Source organism: Coregonus clupeaformis, chromosome 27 (assembly GCF_020615455.1).
Source record: "Coregonus clupeaformis isolate EN_2021a chromosome 27, ASM2061545v1, whole genome shotgun sequence".
NCBI classification, from domain to species: domain Eukaryota; kingdom Metazoa; phylum Chordata; class Actinopteri; order Salmoniformes; family Salmonidae; genus Coregonus; species Coregonus clupeaformis.
Window position 1 is genome coordinate 41,038,606 of NC_059218.1, and position 18,392 is coordinate 41,056,997.

An 18,392-nucleotide genomic window follows, 5' to 3' on the forward strand; every position below is an offset into this window, starting at 1 on the left:
CTACTGGACAAAACAATTGACTGTATATTTATAGACATATATGGACAAAACTGACAAAAAATAAGAAACATGAATATGAATGATTTAGTTTGTAATTCAGATCTTGACAGGGAACCAAATATCCATCTGGTCAGATTTATTATTTTGAGTAGAGCAGCCAGCATCACAGCACAAAACAATCTAATAGCCCTCTATAAATCACATATTGTTGACATTTGATACTGTTAATTAAAACACTGAAAAAACAATTGCTGTCTCTGTTATAATGTTTTCCATATTTAAATCTCTATTAGCCACAGGAGGTTGGTGGGAAAACAGGCTTGTGTTAATGACTGGAGCGAGTTAGTGGAATGGTATCAAATAATTCAAACATGGTTTCCAGGTGTTTGATGCCATTCCATTGGCTCCGTTCTGGACATTGTTATGAGCCGTTCTCCCCTCAGCAGCCTCCTGTTCATGACCCCATGGTGAATAAATGTTTTTCACTGCATATAACTTCTTCTCAGGTAGCCTACACACAGAGCTGCTACTGCATGATACCATTGCTTTCCACCTCACACCATGGACACTGGGTCCTGTACTTTACTTGCCTTCAGTACTGACACAGCAGCCATATGGGAAAGTATTGTCCAGACTGGTATTGGGTTTCTGCAGACTCAGACAGTCTTGAGATTCAGTATACATTTTTTTTCCCCCAGTCACAACCAGTCTGATGAATGCACACAAGTGTGGTTTTAAATCCTTGCCCAGATCTTTATGTAGCCTAGACCACTGGCAATGTTAAGAACCACCGATATTCACAGGTCCATTTGGCACATGGATGTGAAGAGAGACAGGAGACCCCGCTCCAATCACAGCTCAGACAGTTCCTGCAGTGTCTCTTCTGCAAACAACTCGCCATTGTAAGCAGTTTTGCTCCTTGTTCCATCCTTATTGACTTTGCGCTTGTCTTTTTAGGAGTAGCAGGAGACTGCTGTGTACTTCCTTGAGACAGAATGTCCTCCATTCTCTGATTTCCTCAGTAGCTACTCTCATGACCTGTCAGGATGTACAAGTTGCTTAAGGCTGATGGATTGTCCGTGGGAGTACTCTGCAAGATAATGTCCCTGAGGAATGAAAGCATACGTTAATGTGCAACACATCTTTTATTTTGCTTCAATGATTTGACATAAATGTTTTGTTATCGAATTGCAATCAAACTCCTATAATTAAGAGACATGCCTTGAGGTTCCCAAGACTCTGAATATTCGACTTTCATCCGTGATCTCTTGTGTAACCTATGAAAAATGTCACAGATGTCACAACGTCATTTTATTGTCAATAGGAGAGTTGACAATACAGTCTGACAATACTGAAAAGCTGGCCTGGCATGAAAAACGTGTTCTGCATTACCTCATCACCATGTAAGCTTCTACCTTTAAGACCATGCTTCCAGAAGGCCAGAACACTGTCCTGCAAACATACTGCAAAGAACAATTTAGTCACCTCCAATCCAGTTGAGACTGCTGAGGGGAGGACGTCTCATAGTAATGGCTGGAATGGAGTCAATGGAATGGTATCAACCACATGGAAACCACATGTTTGATACCATTCCATTGACTCCATTCCAGCCATTATTATGAGCTGTCCTCCCCTCAGCAGCCTCCACTGCTCCAATCCAAAGACACCAAGCTAAATGATTATAATGCAGAACGCATTTCCTTACCAAGAGTCTCAATGGAAAAGTCAAAGGTCAACTTTGAGGTCATCCCTTTGCTTGGGCTGCCGTCCAGGTTCACAATGTTCACAGTATCTGCAAAGGTACAATGGAAAAACAGTCACAATTCACTCTTTGCTTTTTTTCCTTCATTCAAGGGTCTTTAGCGCTATGAACAGAACACTAGCACATCCAATGTTCCTGACCAAATGATACTGAAAGCAGAGTCAATGTTCCTGACCAAATGATACTGAAAGCAGAGTCAATGTTCCTGACCAAATGATACTGAAAGCAGAGTCAATGTTCCAGACCAAATGATACTGAAAGCAGAGTCAATGTTCCTGACCAAATGATACTGAAAGCAGAGTCAAAGGTCTTGACCAAATTATACTGAAAGAAGACTATTGGAAAAAAAAGAATGAACTCACTCTCCAGAGCGATCAGAACTGTGTCTCTGTCCAGCTGGGTGACCTGCATCACCTTCAGAGATCGACTATCTGTGAAAACGTCACATAAACAATAGCATCACAGCTTGTACACTCTGCTGATCTTTGTCTAGATTAAAACTGGATTAAAGATCCAGTTAGTGATGGAGGGTGATTATCATACTAATAATAACATCAATTTCATCTACAGTACCTGACTGGGCTCTTGGTGTGTCATTCAGGTGGATGATGTCAAAGTGGACCTGCTCACAGGTCTTGACAGGGGCCTGTAGCCTGCTCACACCCACACACACCTGTGGCAGCTCATCAGTCTCCAGGACAAGCAGCTCAAAGATGGGGAGGGTTTCTGGGAGACTGATAGCTATGTACTAGAGGGGAAGGAGAGAGCGGAACAGACATTGTCGGAATGCTATGCGATGCTTTTCTATATACAGTGCCTTCGGAAAGTATTCAGACCCCTTGACTTTTTCCACATTTTGTTACGTTACAGCCTTTTCTAAAATTGATTAAATAAATAAAAATCCTCAGCAATCTACACACAATACCCCATAATGACAAAGCGAAAACAGATTTGTAGAAAGTTTTGCACATTTATTAAATATAGAAACAGAAATATCTTATTTACATAAGTATTCAGACCCTTTGTTATTAGACTCGAAATTGAGCTCAGGTGCATCCTGTTTCCATTGATCATTCTTAAGATGTTTCTACAACTTGATTGGAGTCCACCTGTGGTAAATTCAATTGATTGGACATGATTTGGAAAGGCACACGCCTGTCTATATAAGGTCCCACAGTTGACAGGGCATGTCAGAGCAAAAACCAAGCCATGAGGTAGAAGGAATTGTCCGTAGAGCTCCGAGACAGGATTGTGTCGAGGCACAGATCTAGGGAAGGGTACCAAAACATTTCTGCAGGATTGAAGTTCCCCAAGAACACAGTGGCCTCCATCGTTCTTAAATGGAAGAAGTCTGGAACCCCCAAGACTCTTCCTAGTGCTGGCCGCCCGGCCAAACTGAGCAATCGGGGGAGAAGGGCCTTGTTCAGGGAGGTGACCAAGAACCCGGTGGTTACTCTGACAGAGCTCCAGAGTTCCTCTGTGGAGATGGGAGAACCTTCCAGAAGGACAACCATCTCTGCAACATTCCACCAATCAGGCCTTTATGGTAGAGTGGCCAGAAGGACATCACTCCTGAGTAAAAGGCACATGACAGCCCGCTTCGAGTTTGCCAAAAGGCACCTAAAGGACTCTCAGACCATGAGAAACAAGATTCTCTGGTCTGATGAAACCAAGATTGAACTCTTTGGCCTGAATGCCAAGCGTCACGTCTGGAGGAAACCTAGCACCATCCCAACAGTGAAGCATGGTGGTGGCAGCATCATGCTGTGGGGATGTTTTTCAGCTGCAGGGACTGGGAGACTAGTCAGGATCGAGGCAAAGATGAACGGAGCAAAGTACAGAGAGATCCTTGATGAAAACCTGCTCCAGAGCACTCAGGACCTCAGACTGGGGCGAGGGTTCACCTTCCAACAGGACAACGACCCTAAGCACACATCCAAGACAATGCAGTAGTGGCTTCGGGACAAGTCTCTGAATGTCCTTGAGTGGCCCAGCCAGAGCCCGGACTTGAACCCGATCGAACATGGAGAGAGACCTGAAAATAGCTGTGCGCAACGCTCCCCATCCAACCTGACAGAGCTTGAGAGGATCTGCAGAGAAGAATGGGAGAAATTCCCCAAATACAGGTGTGCCAAACTTGTACCATCATACCCAAGAACACTCAAGGCAGTAATTGCTGCCAAAGGTGCTTCAACAAAGTACTGAGTAAAGGGTCTGAATACTTGTGTAAATGTGATATCAGTTTGTTGTAGTTTTTTTTTAGCATACATTTCTAAAAACCTGTTTTTGCTTTGTCATTATGGGGTATTGTGTGTAGATTGATGAGGGGGAAAAAACGATTTAATCCATTTTAGAATAAGGCTGTAACGTAACAAAATGTGGAAAAAGTCAAGGGGTCTGAATACTTTCCGAAGGCACTGTATATATATTTTAAAAAGCAATGCTAACATTGCATTGGGATCACACACCTTGAGTTGCATGAACTTCTGAAGAGGCTCATACCACAGCAGTAGGACTAGGCCAGTTGGTACAACAGCACACAGAAATGTACTGTCAGTGTACGGGTTATGCACTGAGAAGATAAGGCAGGAGGGAGAGAGAAAGGGAGAGAGAGATGTCGTCTTAGTCATAAAGACTGTACAGTACACCTCCATTTTAGACTAAAATAACATGTTTCCTACCAACACTGCAGCGTCGACAGCCTTTGGTGTCTGGTATCTTCCCAGACACAGAAAACTTTCTAAAACAGAGAACACATTAACATGACATTTCTTTTGGTACAATTTCAAGGATAATTTCCCTTCCTCTCATGTTAGTATCAGTGAAAAGCAACAGTGCTTGGGTATTTTCCAATGATGTATATAAACCCTGGATTGCTGATGCTATGTATTGGCCATTGAGAGGCTTTGAAGCCACTGGTTCGCCATATTATCACTCCCCAGTAGGAGCAGACCTCCATAGGAATTACTGAAATTATACAGTATTTCAATTAAAATGTTTCAAGGTCCAAATTACATGTATTTAGTATTTTCTTGATGTAGTGGGGACAGTTTGTCACGGTTTCGGCCGAGGCTGCCTCTCCTCCTTGTTCGGGCAGGCTTCGGCGCTCGTCGTCTCCGGAATTCTAGCTGCCACCGATAGATGTTTCATGTTCGTTTGCTTTTGTCTGTTTGTGTCACACCTGTTTCTGTTTTACGTAATTAGTGTCCTATAAGTTTCTCGTTGTGTTTGTCATGGGTTGTGTATGATTGTTTTTCGTCAGTGTTGTGTTTGCTCGGTTGAGCATATTTTCTCCACTGCGCTGGAGCTCAGTTGCACCTGTTTCGTGCACCACTTCGTTTTGTCGCACCTGTTTGTGCGCATTTGCCTTTTCGCCTCGTGCGTAGTTTAGCTGTTGGGCTTAATTGTCCTGTTGCCTGTGTTTGGGCCAGAATACAGCATTTGGAACCTACCGTCTGCGTCCTGCATTTGATTCCTTACACCACACCTACACACGCCCTGACAGAATCATACACCAGTCATGGAATCAGCAGGAGCCAAGCAGCCCAGACAAGACTGGAAGCCCAGGTTCGGGACCAGCAATAGCAACTCCTGCAGATGGGGAACGCCCTGCAGGAGGTGATTACCACACTCCGAGGCTGGGGTTCGCCTCCACCACCACCCGCCCTGCCAGCACCATCGGCCAGCCCGCCCAGTCCAGCGCCGGAACCTCGAGGAGTCCGACTATCTCTCCCGAGGGCTTACGACGGGACAGCGGCTGGGTGTCAGGGATTCCTGCTCCAGGTAGAGCTATACCTGGCCACCGTGCACCCGGCACCGTCAGGGCACGAGAGCGTGTCCGCCCTGATCTCCTGCCTGGCCGGAAAAGCGTTGGAGTGGGCCAACGCAGAGTGGAGGAAGATCGACGCCACGACGATTACGTACACCGAGTTCTCCCGCCGCTTCAGGACGGTGTTTGACCATCTCCCGGAGGGGAAAGCGGCAGGGGAGCGTCTGGTCTTCCTCCGACAGGGGAGGAGAAGTGCCCAGGAATTCGCGCTCGAATTCCGTACTCTGGCGGAAGATGCAGGGTGGAATGATCGGGCCCTCATCGATCTATACCGATGCAGCCTACGTGAGGACGTCCGTCGGGAGCTGGCTTGCAGGGACACCAGCCTCACTTTCGACCAGCTGGTGGATATGTCCATCAGGCTGGATACCCTGCTGGCTACCCGCGGACGTCTTGCGGAGGGTCCGTCCATTCCACCCTCCAGCGCCTCCGAGCCTTGTCCCATGGAGCTCGGGGGCGCTGGCGCTAGAGAGAGGAGGAGTCGGCAGGCTAGGGGGTCCATCCACTGCACCAACTGTGGTCGGGGAGGACACACCGCGGCTAGGTGCTGGGGATGGCCTCCTAGGGGAGATGACGACAGGTCCCGCACTGGGGATTCCCTCCAGGTGAGTAGGCGCCCCACTCACCCAGAGCTCTCTGTTGCCCATTTTTGTATGCCTGTATGTTTTCCACAGGTAGCACCTCATGCCCAGCATAAGGCGCTGGTAGATTCAGGCGCAGCTGGGAATTTTATTGATAAAAAGTTTTGTTTAGCGTTAGGGATTCCCCTCATTCCTGTTGAAGTTCCTTTTCCCGTTCACGCCCTAGATAGTCGTCCGTTGGGTACGGGCTTGATCAGGGAGGTCACGGCGCCACTTAGGATGTGTGCGCAGGGGGATCATCAGGAGATGATTCAGCTGTTCCTGATTGACTCTCCTGCGTATCCGGTGGTGCTGGGCATGCCCTGGTTGAGTACCCATAACCCAGTGATTTCGTGGCAGGAGAGGGCTCTGATGGAGTGGTCTGCCCAGTGTGTGGGTAGATGTTTGGGCGTTTCCGTAGGGGCTACCTCGGTGGAGAGTCCAAACCAGGTGCCCGCATTGCACATTCCACCTGAGTATGGGGATTTGGCTATTGCGTTTAGTAAGGCGAGGGCGACGCGGTTGCCACCCCATAGGCAGGGGGATTGTGCGATAAACCTCCAGGCAGGAGCTGCGCTCCCACGGAGCCATGTGTATCCTCTGTCTCAGGAGGAGAAGAAAGCTATGGAGATTTACATAGACGAATCACTGAGACAAGGATACATACGGCCGTCCACTTCCCCCGCGTCCTCGAGTTTCTTTTTCGTGAAGAAAAAGGATGGTGGTTTGCGCCCATGCATCGATTACCGTGGTCTCAATCAGATTACGGTGAAGTATAGTTATCCACTCCCGCTGATTGCGACCATGACTGAGTCGTTGCATGGGGGCGCGTTTCTTCACGAAACTAGATCTCAGGAGCGCGTACAACTTGGTGCGCATCAGGGAGAACGATGAATGGAAAACAGCCTTTAGTACCACCTCGGGCCATTACGAGTATCTGGTCATGCCATACGGGTTGATGAACGCTCCATCAGTTTTCCAATCATTTGTGGATGAGATCTTCAGGGACATGCAGGGGCAGGGGGGTGGTGGTGTACATTGATGACATTCTCGTGTACTCACCTACCCGTGTCGAGCATGTAGCCCTGGTGCGCAAGGTGTTGCGGAGGCTGGTGGAGCACGACCTGTATGTGAAGGCAGAGAAGTGTCTGTTTTTCCAGGTGTCGGTCTCCTTTTTGGGTTATCAGTTGTCTGCGTCAGGGGTGAGGATGGAGGTAGATCGAGTGTCGGCCGTGCGTAATTGGCAAACACCAACCACTGTGAAGGAGGTGCAGCAGTTTTTGGGGTTTGCAAATTACTACAGGAGGTTTATCCGGGGTTTTGGACAGGTGGCAGCTCCCATCACGTCTCTGTTGAAGGGGGGTCCGGTGCGTCTGCAGTGGTCAGCCGAGGCGGACAGGGCGTTTGGGAGGCTGAAGGACCTGTTTACCTCGGCCCCGGATCCCTCTTTGCCGTTCCAAGTAGAGGTGGACGCGTCGGAGGCCGGTTTAGGAGCCGTGCTTTCACAACGATCTGGCGCGCCACCTAAACTCCGCCCCTGTGCTTTTTACTCTAAGAAGCTCAGTCCGGCGGAGCGGAACTATGACGTAGGGGACAGGGAGCTGTTAGCCATGGTACAGGCTCTAAAGGTGTGGAGGCACTGGCTTGAGGGGGCTCAACACCCTTTCCTCATTTTGACGGACCACCGTAACCTGGAGTACATCCGGGCGGCGAGGAGGCTGAACCCTCGCCAGGCAAGATGGAGTATGTTCTTGACCAGGTTTACGTTTAAGATCACGTACATCCCTGGGTCACAGAATGGCAAGGCAGATGCGCTGTCTCGGCGGTATGACGCGGAGGGGAGGTCCGTGGAGCCCACTCCCATACTGCCTGCGTCGTGTCTGGTGGCGCCGGTAGTGTGGGAGGTCGATGCTGAACTCGAGCGGGCGTTACGCACCGACCCTAGTCCATCACAGTGCCCGGAGGGTCGGAAGTACGTTCCGCTCGAGGTTCGGGATCGATTGATCTATTGGGCTCACACGTCACCCTCCTCTGGACATCCGGGTATCAGCCGGACAGTGCACTGTCTTAGTGCCAAGTACTGGTGGCCCACGTTGGCTAGGGATGTGAGGGTTTATGTTTCCTCCTGCTCGGTGTGCGCCCAGTGTAAGGCGCCTAGACATTTACCTAGGGGTAAGTTGCTACCCCTGCCCGTTCCACAACGGCCATGGTCCCACCTATCAGTGGACTTTATAACAGACCTTCCCCTCTCCCAAGGGAATACCACCATCTTGGTCGCTGTGGACCGGTTCTCTAAGGCCTGTCGTTTGCTCCCCATGCCGGGTCTTCCTACGGCCCTGCAAACTGCCGAGGCACTGTTTACCCATGTGTTCCGGCACTACGGGGTGCCCGAGGACATTGTGGCTGATCGGGGTCCCCAATTCACCTCCAGGGTCTGGAGAGCGTTTATGGAGCGGTTGGGGGTCTCGGTGAGCCTCACCTCGGGCTACCACCCGGAGAGCAATGGGCAGGTGGAACGCGCGTAAACCAGGATGTGGGTAGGTTTCTCAGAACATACTGCCAGGACCGGCCGGAGGAGTGGTCTAGGTACGTTCCCTGGGCCGAGATGGCCCAGAATTCCCTACGCCATTCCTCCACGAACCTAACCCCATTTCAATGTGTGTTAGGTTACCAGCCGGTTCTGGCACCCTGGCAGCAGAGCCAGATCGAGGCTCCTGCGGTGGATGAGTGGGCGCGGCGCTCGGAGGAGACTTGGAACGCTGCACACGTCCACCTGCAGCGGGCCCTCCGACGTCAGAAGGCGAGCGCTGATCTCCACCGCAGTGAGGCACCGGTGTACGCACCTGGTGATTGAGTCTGGCTCTCTACCAGAAACCTGCCCCTCCGCCTGCCCTGTCGGAAACTGGGTCGGCGGTTTGTAGGGCCATTTAAAGTCCTGAGGAGGTTGAACGAGGTTTGTTATAGATTACAGCTACCTGTGGAGTATAAGTGTATTAACCCCTCGTTCCATGTGTCCCTTCTCAGGCCGGTGGTAGCGGGCCCACTCCAAGAAGATGAGATCTTGGAGACTCCTCCGCCCCGTTGGACATCGAGGGGCACCGGCGTACTCCGTGAGATCCATCTTGGATTCGAGACGTCGGATGGGGGTCTCCAGTATCTAGTGGAGTGGGAGGGGTACGGTCCGGAGGAGCGGTGCTGGGTGCCGAGGAGAGACGTGTTGGACCCGTCGCTCCTGGACGGAGTTCCATCGGAGGCATCCGACGCGCCCTGCGCCCGCGTCCCCCTGGCCGTCCCCGAGGCCGAGAGTCGGCGCGCGTCTGGAGCCGCGCGTCAAGGGGGGTACTGTCACGGTTTCGGCCGAGGCTGCCTCTCCTCCTTGTTCGGGCAGGCTTCGGCGCTCGTCGTCTCCGGGAATTCTAGCTGCCACCGATAGATGTTTCATGTTCGTTTGCTTTTGTCTGTTTGTGTCACACCTGTTTCTGTTTTACGTAATTAGTGTCCTATAAGTTTCTCGTTGTGTTTGTCATGGGTTGTGTATGATTGTTTTTCGTCAGTGTTGTGTTTGCTCGGTTGAGCATATTTTCTCCACTGCGCTGGAGCTCAGTTGCACCTGTTTCGTGCACCACTTCGTTTTGTCGCACCTGTTTGTGCGCATTTGCCTTTTCGCCTCGTGCGTAGTTTAGCTGTTGGGCTTAATTGTCCTGTTGCCTGTGTTTGGGCCAGAATACAGCATTTGGAACCTACCGTCTGCGTCCTGCATTTGATTCCTTACACCACACCTACACACGCCCTGACACAGTTACATTAGTAATCTAAAAACAATTACACCAAGGAAAATGTTTTTATATATTTTTTCATTTTCTATTTTTATGTTTAGCTCACATAATATAATTTAAAGGTATGCATTAAGGTGTCTGTAATATAATAAATGTGGCAAAAACAAATTTAGACATTAAGAAATGAATTTCTATAGCTTCCAAAAATATTTTTGTGAATGGTGGTGGAATGCCAAGATTGAGTCACCATGGCTTCAACACAGCCATCATAGTCATCTAGTGTATATATAAATCATTGGTATTTTCACTACAGCCCCCCTCTGACAAGGGGTGGGGTGTCCCTACCTTGAGTTGATCCTCTCAGTGAGGCGGTGGGTGTTGATGTACAGGTGGCCCTGCCTCTTCTGCAGGTGTCTACGCTGGTCAAACAGGGTGGTCAGCCTCTGGGAGCACAGCTGGGATGATTTTCCTACGGAGCACAAAGACAGTCAACACACACATCTAGATAGAGCATAAGTATTAGGGTGTGTTGTAATTGTTGGTGTTGTGGGGACACTGAGGGCCCTACCCGAGATAGACATTAGCACGTTGTTCATGACATACAGCCAGCTGCACCTCTGGGGTAATAACTGAAAAACAATAATAATCATAAGAACAACTGATGGGTAGAGCTTTATTGTGTTTAAAAATAATAATAATTGTACAATTGATGGTAGCTACCTTCTCCATGGTGTCCTCATGGAGCTCGTTGAGGTTCAGGGTGTAGATGCCCTCCTCTGTCCCCAGGATGAGGTGTTGATCTGAGGGAGGACAGTCAGACATTCTTCCTGAGATCTGACTGGTTTGACAGAAGCTCTATTTACCTCTTGTTAGTCTTTATAACCTGTGCGTACCTTTAGTCTTTGGCAGGACCCATGTGACAGCACAGTGAATCTTCAATGGACAGCCATTAAACACCTTGGAAAAACAGGCCCCCATCTGGAAAAGATTGTGTGGGTCAATATGCATAATTTCAGTCCCGCACTGACCTCCGCAGAGTCATCAAACGAGCAAAAGGACAATATAGGAATAAGGTGGAATCATATTACACAGGCTCCGACACACGCCGCATGTGGCAGGGGATACAGTCCATTACGAATTACAAAGGAAAACCCAACCGTGATCTGCCCAATGATACCTCTCTACCAGACGAACTCAATGCATTTTATGCACGCTTTGACAACAACATCGTGCCGGGTGTGAGGGCCGTCACCGACCCAGAGAAAAGTCTTTAATCAGGTCAACACCCGCAAGGCCGTGGGGCCCGACGGTATTCCAGGGCGCGTTCTCAGAGCATGCGCAGACCAGCTGGCAGGCGTATTCACCGTCCTTACCTCTCCCTGTCCCAGTCTGTAATCCCCACAGGTTTTAAGATGACCGCCATCATTCCTGTCCCCAAGAACTGTAAGGCTTCATGCCGCAATGACTACCGCCCTGTAGCACTCACTTCTGTAATCATGAAGTGCTTTGAGAGGCTGGTTATGGCACACATTAACTCCACCATCCCAGACACCCTAGACCCAATCCAATTTGCATACCGCCCCAACAGATCCATAGATGCAATCTCAATTGCTCTCCACACTGCCCTCACCCACCTAGATGAAAGGAATACCTAGGTGAGAATGCTGTTCATTGACTACAGCTCAGCGTTCAACACCATTGTCCCCTCCAAGCTCGTCACCAAGCTTAGGACTCTGGGTCTGAACACCTCCCTCTGCAACTGGATCCTGGACTTCCTGACGGGCCGACCCCAGGTGGTGAGGGTAGGCACAATCACCTCCGCCACGCTGACCATCAACAAGGGGCCCCACAGGGGTGTGTGCTTAGTCCCCTCCTGTACTCCCTGTTCACCCACGACTGTGTGGCCAAGCACTACTCCAACACCATCATCAAGTTTGCTGACGACACGACGGTGGTAGGCCTGATCACCGGCGACGATGAGTCAGCCTACAGGGAGGAGGTCAGTGACCTGGCAGTGTGGTGCCAGAACCACAACCTCTCCCTCAACGTCAGGAAGACCAAGGAGCTGATCGTGGACTACAGGAAATGGGGGGGCCGAGAAGGCCCCCCATCCACATCGACGGGGCTGCAGTGGAGCAGGTTGAGAGCTTCAAGTTCTAAATCACTGAAGACTTAAAATGGTCCTAACATGCGCAACAGCACAAAAAACGTTTGGTATGGGCCCTCAAATCCTCAAAAAGTTCTGCAGCTGTACCATTGAGAGCATCTTGACCGGCTGCATCACTGCTTGGTATGGCAACAGCACCGCCCTCGATCGCATGGTGCTACAGAGGGTGGTGCAGACAGCCCAGTACATCACTGGGGCCGAGCTCTCTGCCATCCAGGACGTCTATATCAGGTAGGAAGGCCAGGAAAATCATTAAAGATCCCAACCACCCAAGCCATAGACTATTCTCTCTGCTTCCACACGGCAAGCGGTACCGGTGCATCAAGTCTGGCACCAACAGGCTCTTGAACAGCTTCTATCCCCAAGCAATACGACTGATAAATAGCTAACTAAATAGCTACACGGACTATCTGAGTTAACCTTGTATCTTTATTTACCTTTTATTTTTGCACTGTCTCTATGCACACTCACAGGGCCTTACATACACACTCACTCCATCATCTTCTCACTCACACATAATATGCACATACATTTATACGGACTCTACACACACGCACACCCACTCACATACAAGCTGCTGCTACTCTGTTTATCTTATATCCTGTTACCTAGTCCCCTTACCCCTTACCCCATCACTCCCGTATCCGTGCACATTGTAAATATGGTATTGGAACTGACCCTGTATATAGAATGCTTACTTACTTACTTATTGTGTTCTTCTTATTTCTCGTGTTTTTTTTTTCCTAGTATTAAATTGTTATGATTATTGCATTGTTGGGTTTTGAGTTTGCAAGAAAGGCATTTCACTGTACTTGTGCACGTGACATTAAAACGATACATTATTTTATTTTTGGTGGCTATATATCCAGACATCTTGACTTACATGCACTTTGGGCGTGGGTGGAAGTCCATGGCAATCACCTCTCTGAAGAAGACAAAAATTCCACGATAGAATAATCTGTCATCGTGTGTACAAAATATGCATTTAAGAGTGCTGTCAGTAACTTGTTGATGGTGACTCACCGAGTCCTCAGTTTTCCTCCTGAGCGTGCTCCATTCTGGAGACAGTGGGGGCCCCTGGGCCATGCAGGGTGTCTCTCCCAGCCTCCGTCCTTCTGGCTCACTGCCCTCTGCAGGAACACACAGACCCATCAGTGCAGCTGTAGTATCTTAAACAGTCTAGAAATGCTGATTGTTGCAGAAAGTGTGATAGAGGGAACTTGGCCCTAAGATTTTGCTGATGTGGCAAAATGGTGTACTCTACTTGGTTGTAACATCTGGAAAGCATTACTGATGTTTATGGAAAGAGGAGATGTTGAGTGAGGGAGAAGACTAGGGATTGGTTTTTTAGAATCACACCATAATACGTCATGTAGGATATAAAAGCATGTCTTGAACAATAGAAGATGATAGCTAATCAGATTGGCTCGGGCTATCTCCAGACATCTGCAGGTGTTGGTCAAAATTCGATGCTGTAAACTCTTTGTTATAATAAACCTTTGTGAACAGAGTACAGTGTCGGCGGATTCCTTTATCATCACAAGCATGGACCAGCAAAAGTGTTTCTTTTAGGCACTACATTTAATGGCGACGAGATTGTTTTCTTTGGGACGTGCTACGTCTCTTCTTTGCATTCCATTCCTGGGCTACAAAACGACTACCTCTCAAGAAGCCGGCAACTAAGGGTGAGTTTTTATCACTAAATCATTGGGCGTTGGCCGTTTTGTGAGTCCAGAGAGTGTGTGCGTTAGAGATGTACCGTTAAATTACTTATGCGTGCATTTTGCTGGTTCTTTTTGCTGTGTGGTAGGAGTTCCGTTCTAAATTTTCTGAATTAGTTTGCGTTGAGAACAACGCAAACAGTGGGGAGTGTCTGTAGGGCACACCGATTTGGACACACATATTTTGCCTTGAATAAAAGTGAAAGGAGTGTCCAATGAAAGGCTTAGAGGATAACGCGTGATATGAGTCAACAGTATACTTTTAGGGCGCCGTTAATTTAAGGAAGCCCTTGTGAGACCAAGGCATCCATATGATGGCCGTAAAACCAGGGGAGTTGTTAGATTGACTCTCTGGTCTGTTCTGGGAACAGTGAGTTTGTACGACATATATTAAATTGTATGTAACCTCTTGGGATATAGTTGACGAATTGTATATCCAATGTCGCCTCTCATTTAATGTCGTCAACTTAAGGTAGCAGAAATTTAGCAAAACAATTTAAAAGACAAATAAACGGCGATAGGCATGCCTTGTGCGAACGGATCCTGTATGTAACTATGTGTGTGTCTGAAAGGAGGAAAAGCACATTTCTCTGTCAGCGAGTGTGTGTGTGTGAAACGGAGTGAGTGTGGCTACGTGCTTGATGACTTCCAGATGTGTGTCGACTAAGGTTTTGAGCAGAGTTTTTAGTCTCTTGTAAATAAATGTGTTAGGTATCTTGGTTTTCAAAAGTTAAGCCCCTAGAGTAAAAAGTTAAAACCCCTACAACACAGTTAAGGTTAAATATCTTATGAGTCTCTGTTTGTGAGAACGTTTGTAATTCTTAAACTATATAAACTATGAGCCCCCTGGAAGGACTATAAGTTTAAAGATCTTATGAGTCTCTATAGTTTACTAACTAATCATGAGCCTACAGGGAGGACTTTTTAAGAGTGTATAGAGATGTTTTGTAATTGATAACAGCATAACTATAAATCTGCAGATAAGTGAAAGATAACAAGCTTGGTAGTGGGTTTGTGTTCTGTGTTCTGTATGTTCTATGTGTTCAGTTTGTGAGCTCTGTTAACGTCTAAACAGTTATTGTCTATGGGAGAAGAGAACGGAGCAACTTTCTATAGCTCCTACCACTCTGAAATCACATTGGTGACTGAACTGCGCACGCGTAGGATTCATGAGTTAGCCACTCCCCTGCACTGAACTGGAGAGAGAACGGGAGAGTCCGTTTTCAGTGCAGACAAAATAGAAAACGGGAGGGGGAATTTTGCACACAAGTGAAATCTTCTCTTGAATTAACTATTGCTTGACTGTAAAACTGTTTGGTTGATAATCGGTTGAGTTGGTGAATGACAGATATATTGACGGATTAATAATAATAATAATAATATAAATGAATAAAATAAAATGTTATTGAGCTATTTATAATATTCCTGAGTTAAGCTGTTTGCTTATTTCTTAGCGTGAATGTGGGAAAAAATATATACACTAAACTCTTCTTTGTGCTTTTGTCTTTCTGTCATACGAGAGACGAGAAGGAGGAGACAGAGAGAGAGAGAGAAAGAGGAGGGGCTGACATCAACTGACACCAGTGACGGCAACCCTGTCCAAATCAAGGCCAGTGCTGTTATTATTCACAAATCTACTTTCCCTCACAGGATATAATTGATACATTGTGTTTACATAGAATATTTCATGTTGTGACCATTTCGCAAGAGCTTGGCAACAGACTGATGACTTTATGTAATTGATAATTGCACATTACAGTTTCCGTGAATGACTTGTATTGATTAGAGTTGTCTTGGAAATCCAGCATTAACATTATTCTGTAAAATTAAGGTAATTAGGTGCTTATTAAGCAATTGGGTTGTGAGTTGGTACAGATCTTTTATTTTTTAATTGCTCTGGAGTTGACTACTTTCCTTTACCTTTCCTGATCGGATGTGGTAAGACTGCCACCAATCAATAATTTGGTAAAATAGAATTCACAAACAAATTGATATATTGATTGAATTGGTTGATTGATTTTATTTTTAATTAATTAATTGATTGATTGATTTATTGATTTAATTGGTTGATTGATGTGGTTAATTAATTAGTTGATTGATTGATTTCATTGGTAATCGATTCATTGATTGATTGATTGGTAATTGATTTGATTGATTGGTTGGATTGATTGATTTAGTTAATTGATTGATTGTTTGTTTGATTGAGTTGGGTTGATTATTGATTGATCAGATTAGTTGATTGGTTAAATTTGTTGATTGAAGTAATTAGTTGATTGATTGATTGGATTGATTGTTTGATTGATTTAGTTAGTTTATTGATTGATTTAGTTAATTAATTGATTGACCGGTTGATTGATTTATTTCATTGATGATCGATTGATTGATTGATTTGATTGGTGATCAATTGATTGATTGATTAGTAATTGATTGATTGATTTGGTTTAATTAGTTGATTGGATTGATTTGATTGATTGATATAATTAGTTGATTGATTGATTGATTTGATTGATTTCATTGATTAGTTGATTAATTGATTAATTTATTGATTGGATTAATTGATTAAATATTTTTTAATTTAAAAAAAAAAAAAAAAAAAAAAAAAGGAGGGAAACAAGAGGGAAACACATAACATAGTCATTACAATGGGGAAAAAGGACATCAAAACTACAAAAGCAATTACTCCTCTTCATGTAGTACAGAATAGTAATCCTCTAGTTAATGGTATAGCAAAACTATCTGAGAAATGGAATAAACGTTGGCCTGACATTGAACAACCATGGCCATTGGAAGGCACTTTTAATCCAGACGTCATCAAGATAATGCAAGTGCTTGTATCCACGTATAAGGCAGAACAAAAGAAGGGGAAGAAGGGAAAACTTCGCAAAGAAAAAAGACAAAGAGAGCTGGATGTTCTTAAGCTGTTTGAAAATGAAGGACAAAAACTGATAAAAGATACAAAAGACAGGAGAGACAGAGATACAGAGAAAATGGCAAAAGAGGTGAAGGTGACAGAAAAACTGATTGCAGAAGTCAATACACCTTTCTCATATATGGATTCAGCAAAAACACCCCCACCTTATGAGAAAGAAGCCAAGTTTAAGGACGTTTATCCTCAGCTTCCAGTGATCATTCAGGAAGGTGATTATTGCATCAGAGATGAGGATGAACGAATAATAGAGAGGGGACAAGCAGAAACGACCATAAAGATGAATCCAAACTCCAAAGGCAGGAAAACAACGAGATGTCTGGAGACTAAGGGTAGAGTGAGATCAAGAAGGATGGAACTTGATGATGACGATGATGATGATGATGATCAGAGTGATTCAGAAGAGATCATGGGTGGATATGACCCTGTCATCAGACAGAGGTTGGCCAGAGCGGAAAGAAGGGGTGATGGAAGTTGGAAGAAGAAGAATACAAGCGATTCAAGCCCTGATGAAAATGAAGATGGAGACAGCGATGAAGATTTGGAGACTAAAGGTGCTTCATATTCAAGAGGATTTTATCCTCCAATGACTAACACAGAAGAAGTACAAAGAGATATAGACCGATGCGTATCATTCCTGCATAAGGCCAATAATTTAGAAGAAGTAAAAGAACTGGAAGAACGACTGAGAAACCAGAAGATGAAGGAAAGGAAGCTGCTGAGAAAATAATCCCAAAAATCTGAGAAGAGATATACATTGAGGCCAAGGAAAGATGGCACTAGTAAGAAAATTATGCCGGTGATCATTCGAGGACAAAACCTAGAATATAAGCCTTTGCAGAATACCGATATGTCAGATATACTTGAGAAGCTGCCTACTCTTCAAGATGGAGCATATCCTTGGATTTCAAAGTTGGAAGAAATTACGGTGGGAACACAGTCTGCCATAGGAGACATCAAGAGACTTTTGGCTAATCTCCTTGGGATTCCAGGCATGGAAGAAATTTTTCAGAGAGCTGGACTTCATAGATATGTGGGGACTGCAGTGAACGATCCTGAATTGTTGGCTGCAAGTAGGAATCGGCTGTGGAGAGCACTGAAGGATACGTTTCCAACAAATGTGCATCCTGACAACATTCTGATTGACCCACTAGGACAACAAGAAAATCCAAGAGCCCTACGTGTCAAGAGTTCATCAAGTGTGGAGAAATATTACCGGAAATGATCCAGATGTGAGTCAAATTGAGCAGTCAATCTTGAGAGCTAAACTACAGATGGGACTGCCCTTACCGGTAAGGAGCAAACTGGCAGAAGTGGTTGGACTTGGGAGCATGACAAAAGGTGTCTATACAGATCATATAGCCCATCAAGTGGATCTGTACCGGAAAAAGGAACACAACCAGAAAGAACAGGACCAAGAAACTCTCCGAAAACTCAATCAAATACAACTGGTTGAGAAGAAGAAGGAGAAGAGAAGCTTTGGTTATGCAGAATCAGTGTGAACCAAATCAACAATCACTGCTACAGTTTCAACTGAACAAGGTCAAATGCAACTGTACCAGCCACAACTAGTGGTACAAGTTGTTTCATA

At 46.2% G+C, this 18,392-nt stretch overlaps 1 protein-coding gene across 2 annotated transcripts in view; it reads right to left on the reverse strand.

Annotated features, from left to right (window-relative positions):
• Nucleotides 1-103: 103 nt before the first annotated feature.
• Nucleotides 104-18,392, reverse strand: part of LOC121542133 (mitogen-activated protein kinase kinase kinase kinase 2) — a 38,100-nt gene continuing 19,811 nt past the window's right edge. For both annotated transcript variants that reach the window (XM_041851624.2, XM_041851622.2), the window contains exons 19-32: nucleotides 13,178-13,284; nucleotides 13,038-13,079; nucleotides 10,881-10,965; nucleotides 10,708-10,787; nucleotides 10,556-10,616; nucleotides 10,333-10,456; nucleotides 4,444-4,502; nucleotides 4,231-4,334; nucleotides 2,336-2,510; nucleotides 2,125-2,193; nucleotides 1,706-1,792; nucleotides 1,393-1,463; nucleotides 1,222-1,277; nucleotides 104-1,106 (exon numbers count right to left, since the gene is read on the reverse strand). In XM_041851624.2, coding sequence (XP_041707558.1) covers nucleotides 1,019-1,106; nucleotides 1,222-1,277; nucleotides 1,393-1,463; nucleotides 1,706-1,792; nucleotides 2,125-2,193; nucleotides 2,336-2,510; nucleotides 4,231-4,334; nucleotides 4,444-4,502; nucleotides 10,333-10,456; nucleotides 10,556-10,616; nucleotides 10,708-10,787; nucleotides 10,881-10,965; nucleotides 13,038-13,079; nucleotides 13,178-13,284 — 1,208 coding nt within the window. In that variant the 3' untranslated portion in view covers nucleotides 104-1,018. The remainder of the gene's footprint in view (nucleotides 1,107-1,221; nucleotides 1,278-1,392; nucleotides 1,464-1,705; nucleotides 1,793-2,124; nucleotides 2,194-2,335; nucleotides 2,511-4,230; nucleotides 4,335-4,443; nucleotides 4,503-10,332; nucleotides 10,457-10,555; nucleotides 10,617-10,707; nucleotides 10,788-10,880; nucleotides 10,966-13,037; nucleotides 13,080-13,177; nucleotides 13,285-18,392) is intronic.